General features: G+C 44.0%; 1 protein-coding gene across 1 annotated transcript in view; it reads left to right on the top strand.

The window, feature by feature from the left end:
- The first annotated feature begins 3,053 nt into the window (after window positions 1-3,053).
- Window positions 3,054-6,000, top strand: part of LOC137372650 (beta-klotho-like) — a 49,198-nt gene continuing 46,251 nt past the window's right edge. The window contains exon 1 of the mRNA XM_068036654.1: window positions 3,054-3,904. Coding sequence (XP_067892755.1) covers window positions 3,152-3,904 — 753 coding nt within the window. The 5' untranslated portion in view covers window positions 3,054-3,151. The remainder of the gene's footprint in view (window positions 3,905-6,000) is intronic.

Here is a 6,000-nt window from a genome sequence, read left to right as displayed (position 1 = left end):
TCTGTCTCTATTTGCATGGGTGCATCGCGTTTGCATGCTAACGTGGGTGTGTCGTGTATCCGTAAGCGTCAACCAAATTAAAGTTTGAGTTCAAGTTTAATAAATTTCAACTTTTCTTCTTTAAACCTAAGAAAACCTGTTTGTGCTGGTTTCTTTGTCTTATAAGTAGAAAGCAGTGAGCAAGGATTCACCAAGGGGGAACTAAAAACACGTTGTGTTTAAAATTAAACCCTGTTACGGTAAGACCAGGTGAAGGCTGAGCGAGACCCCTAGACACTTTTCTCACCTGGTCATAACAATTGGGAAGATAAGGAAGCAAGGATAGGTTTGTCGTTTTACCTAGGAGATGATAGATGGTGGGGGCTGGGGTGGGATGGAAGAGAAGCCATTGCTGGAATTGCACTGGCTGCCTTTGGATAGATAGAAGTGGAAACTCAGATTAGTGGGTGCTAGATATCAAAGGAGAAGCATTGGAGAAGAATGGCATACTCAACTGCATTGTAGGTAGCAGAATGTGCGAGGAAGGACAATGCACCACATGGAATTGGTCTTATCAAAACTAAACAACGTACTCTGGAGTTTCAGGATTTTGCCGTAAGTTAGATGTGCCTACTCCTTGTCCCTCCAAAGAGAGATGCTGGTTACACTTTATAGCAGTGTTTGCTTCCCTTTAGCACTCATGGCTCACTCCCATTCTAAAAGCCTGTTGTCCAGTGCACAGCATATCTATCAGATTGAAGACTATGCACCTTTCTTATATTGGGCCACTTCTTGCCTAGTGCCAGAACTACTTCCAACCTCATGTGATTTCAGCCTCCAGCTGCTACCTCAGTGTTCCAGAACCTACTTTCTCTCCCAGTGCTTCTAAACCCCACCCACACCAGTGCTCCACACTGCCAGTGTTCATGTCCCCAACCCCCTCCCTGTCTGCTCACAGACCCTAGTTTCTCAGCTCTCCCAGACTGATTTTCCAATTGGCTCCTTGAGTACTACTTCTGATTACTCTTAAGCGTCAGCCCCTTCCAGGCCTTCAGATCTCACAGCCCACTTCATATTCCCATGCACAATTCCCCCACTAGGTTTCCCAAGACCCAGCCATCCCTAAAATACCAGGAATTTCCCAGATGCTAACACTTCCAACCATGATTATTTTCAGATCCATCCCTCCCTTTACTACTGCCCAGGCTCCAAACTCAACCCCTTTGATCTTCTCTGTGGCAGCACTCCAGTACCCCGGGCCTGAACCTTCACAATATCTCCTCAACTGACTGCCCATATCTCTGAAACTTCTTCCTCCAATCCAAATTTGATTGTCTCCCATCTCCCATCTTCCTGTCTGCCCAAGGCCTCAAAAAGGCAAACATACATATTGGGGTAATTTTGCAAGTTGCCGCTTCTGACATGGATTAAAGCAAATGGAGAAAAAATCATGCAGGTCTGTGCTGAATTCCTGTTATATACTCCTGGTGGGCAAGTTCCCATGCCAGTAGTGCAAATTTGTATTAAGTACATCAGTAAAGAAACATAAGGGCGGCACAGTGGCCTCACAGCTCCAGCGACCCGGGTTCAGTTCTGGGTACTGCCTGTGCAGAGTTTGCAAGTTCTCCCTGTGACTGTGTGGGTTTCCTCCGGGTGCTCAGGTTTCCTCCCACAGCCAAAGACTTGCAGGTTGAGAGGTAAATTAGCCATTGTAAATTGCCCCTAGTGTAGGTAGGTGGTAGGAGAATTGAGGGAAGGTGGGGATGTGAGAGGGAAAAAATGGGATTGATGTCGAATTGGTATAAATGGGTGGTTGATGGTCAGTGCGGACTTGTTGGGCTGAAGGGTCTGTTTCAGTGCTGTATCTCTCTTTATGTGTGATAGTCACACAGAGACCTTGGAGTCAAACAAAAGAGATAAAAGACAGAAGGGAGGAGAAACTTACAGAAAGAGTAAAACAGAATGAATGAATAAAAAGATTTGGGCCATGTGATACAGACACTCAGGCTTAGGATCTACACCAGATCCACTGTACTCCTACAACAACTCAGACAAGAGTCTAATGGAACCACTCAAAGACAGACCATAACGCAAATATACTCTGTCCTGACCTCAGTTAGGAAATCACAGTTAGTCTTGTAAGGGGCAGAGTGTTCACCAGCCTCTCAAAAGGACAGCCATGTCTGAGGGGAACAACAGACTCTGGAATTTCCCACTTCATAAGGGATCCACCATAAACTGGAGGCTGTTACACTGAATCAGATGAGGTATAGCAGTTTCCAGAAAGACAGAAGTGGGCCCCATACATGCTAGTTTAAGCACCCTAGCACAGGGGGCCAAGAGGTGACTATGGGATCTCCTGGGATGGTATCCGGCCACCTGCCCTTGTGGCAGTCAAGTTCTGGAGTTTTCAGCAGCAAGGAGCAGGCATGCATCTGAAAATGCCTGCAATAGCACAAAAAGCCCACCTGCCTCTTGCTAATGAGCTACCCATACACCGAGTCTGGCAGAGCCAGTGCTAAGGGACATTGGTAGATGCAATCCTGATATAAATGCCAGGATCTTGGCTTCTGCATTTTCAGGGTCTGACGTGAGAATGGAAGAGAAAGGAAAAAATACAGAGAGTAGAGCACAAAAAAGAATGGATAGTGAGAAAAATGGAGAGAAACAGTTACAGGAAGAGTTTTTACTTTGTTTGTGCAAAATGTCAAGGGAGATCAATTATTGTGGGTGTAGGGAGAGGCTTCAGAGATAATATACAATATGTTACATAGTACAACACTCTTATCATTTCACAAGCCATGCCTTGGAGTTCTACTTGTGTAGATAGATAGATTGATGGATAGATAGGTAAATGGATAGATACATAGATATTAATTCATTGTTTGTGGCTTACATTACTTGATATAGATGTGTTTTTTCCAGTCATGTTGTACACCTTGCAGATGATGAATTCTGACACGGACCTATCCAATGTGCTGTTTCAGCAACAATGTTTAAACAGCCCATAGCTAGAAGTCCAGAGGAAGCTAATCATTGACAGAGATCAGATATAACCACGCACTTAAACTAGTGCTTGGTTCACTTTTAATGGAGCCAGGCTACTGTGCCTCGGTGTTGTTTCTACAATAATGAACTGACTCAGATCTGTTTTGGGATCCACAAACATACGATGAGTGTGTGTGGGTTAAGGAGACTTTTCATAGCTCTCCTTTTGCTTTATATTGGAGCAAGTGTTACTGTTCAAGGAGAACCTGGGGCAGGAAAGGTTGTCTGGGAAAACAAATGGAGCCACAATTACATGAAGAATAACAGGCTTTTTCTGCATGACACCTTTCCTAGGAACTTCATGTGGTGTGTGGGAAGTTCTGCATTTCAGATCGAAGGAGGTTGGAAGAGAGATGGAAAGGGACCTTCTGTCTGGGATCACTTCACCCACACTGAATACTTCAGATTCAACAACACAACTGCAGATACCTCCAGTAATAGCTACACCTTCTTAGACAAAGACTTGGCAGCTCTTGAATCCCTGGGAGTCACTTCTTACCTTTTCTCCATTTCCTGGCCCCGACTATTTCCAAGCGGAATGGTGGAGTCTGTCAACAACAAGGGTTTTCAGTACTACAATACACTTATCGACTCCCTGATACAGAGAAAAATAATTCCCATTGTCACCCTCTACCACTGGGATCTACCTTTAGCATTGCAAGAGCAGTACGGAGGCTGGAGCAACAAGGCTATGATTGATATATTTAATGAATATGCTAAGTTCTGCTTTCAAGCCTTTGGGGATCGTGTTAAATTTTGGATCACAATCTACAATCCTTTCCTAATTGCCTGGCATGGATACAAAACAGGGAAATATCCCCCTGGACAGAAAGAGAATCCTACAGAAATGTATACTGTAGGTCACAACTTGATTAAGGTAAAAAAAATTCCTTGTATTTTACATTTTTTTCACTTCTTTCATTTAACATTACGGAAATATTCCTCCTTTAAAGGAAGAGGGTGTCTGTTTTTCTCCAAAATAAATAACATGCTATTGTAATTATAGGAACATGCAACCTTAATTTTCAGAAATATGAATCTGTTAGTGGATCATTAATTACGCAGAATAACATTCTCCTGATTTTCACTGAAAGAGGATTTTACCCCTGACGATGATGATGTTTATGTAACTCTTGACTTGTTCTCTTATCTCTGCCTTTAATACCCTCAATCCCCTGCAGGTCTATCACTGTTTTCCTCACTTATTTCTATTTTGGTGAAGCACACTGGGATGCTTTTTAACCTTAAAGGCACTACATAAATTCAAGGAAATGATGGAGTTTCTCATCTCAAAAGATTGAGACTGCCTACTCCTCCTCCCCTCCTTCAGCCTCTCATTGCGTTTAAGTCACTATATAAATGTAAGTTCTTGTTGGTTAGTTGATTTGACTCCAGGCAAACATTAATACTGCAAAAAAGTTTTTAAAATTGTCTTGTAAAACTTTTAAATTAAATAAAAAGCACTAAATAAATCCTTCATTATTTATAATTTTTCTTCTAGATCTATCCATGTTTATTTTTCTGAAAGCAATCTACAGAGTCTTACTGCATTGTAAAGTATTTTAAACAAACTAAACTATAGCAGGGGTGCCCAATTGCTTTGTTGTTATACATCATTTAGTAATGTAACATGGAATCCCACTGGTGATGTATGCTAGTTGTGCACCATGGAATGTCCCACAGGTCACATATACACTATGTGTGTACCATGGAGTACCCTGGGATACAGTTACTACAGTTTGGTAACACAATCCTGGGGCTGGATTCTCAAAAATGGTGGCCCATCCGCATGGCCCGCACATCAAAGAGCGACCGATCTTAAGCGTGGTGGCTCATTTAAATAGTCGGGGTGGCCCCCACCCCCCCCAATCATGTGGAGGAGGCGGGCTGTCCGTCCCGGCAATGGTGTCAGCTGCCTGTGCACAGGCGCTGACACCATTTTTAAAGGGAAGTTAGCCCTGCTGGCTTATTTAAATATTTAAAGACATATTCAATAAAATTAAATAAATACATTTCTTTTGCCAGTCTCCCACCCCCCCAATAACAATTGCATGAATTATTTGCCCTTCCCCCCCAAACACTTACCTTTAGCATCTGACCTTCCCCCCCACAAAACTGCACAAACTTTAAAGTACAACCCTCCCCACCATCCCCTACACCCATGACATTCATTTGACCCCCTTCCCCTCCACCGCACTGATAAACTTACCTCCTCCCCCCTCCCCACCAGTGTCACACCTCGTTTTCCCGGGTGGGGATCCGGAGGCGCGGGAGTACCGGCCGCCACACCAAAGATCGCACTGGGCCCTCAAGATCTGAGGTAAGTATATGTAAATGCATTAATTTTATTAATTTGAATATGGCAATTGTGGTCCCGTCGCCAAGCGGCGGAGAGGCCACCATGGTACCTCACCACCACCGGGAGGATCGGGCTGGGCCCTGCCGGCGTCGAGGTCCATGGAGGACCTTATCCGGAGCCATCCTCAGACCCCCCTGCCACATAGCTCGACGTCGAGGGCTGCTTAAATTCAATGCCCCTGGTGTTTTTGCAAAAACACAGTGACAAACTGGGAGAGTGGAGGTTTCCGTTAATTTTAAGCTTGTCTTTGTCCTGAGATTCTCCTTCCATCTTTTCTGAGGAAACATTTTTGAGGCATCAAATAGCAGCAGCTTCTAATCTCCAATCACTGAGCACATTCAATAGCCCCAAGCAAACAGTGACCAAAGTAGTGATTTATTTCATGTTAAAACAGAATCACAGAATTGTTACAGTGCAGAAGGAGGCCATTCGGCCCATCATGTCTGCTCTGACTTTGCAAATGAGCAATTCACCTAATGCCATCCCCCACCTTCTCCCCGTAACCTGCACATTCTTCCTTTTCAGATAACTGTCTAATTCCCTTTTGAATGCTTTAGTTGAACCTGCCTCCACCGCACTTTCAGGGAGCGCATTGCAGACCTTAACCACTCACT

This window comes from Heterodontus francisci, chromosome 1 (genome assembly GCF_036365525.1).
Source record: "Heterodontus francisci isolate sHetFra1 chromosome 1, sHetFra1.hap1, whole genome shotgun sequence".
NCBI classification, from domain to species: Eukaryota; Metazoa; Chordata; class Chondrichthyes; order Heterodontiformes; family Heterodontidae; genus Heterodontus; species Heterodontus francisci.
Note: the sequence above shows the minus strand (reverse complement) of the source record. Positions and strands in the feature narration are given on the sequence as shown.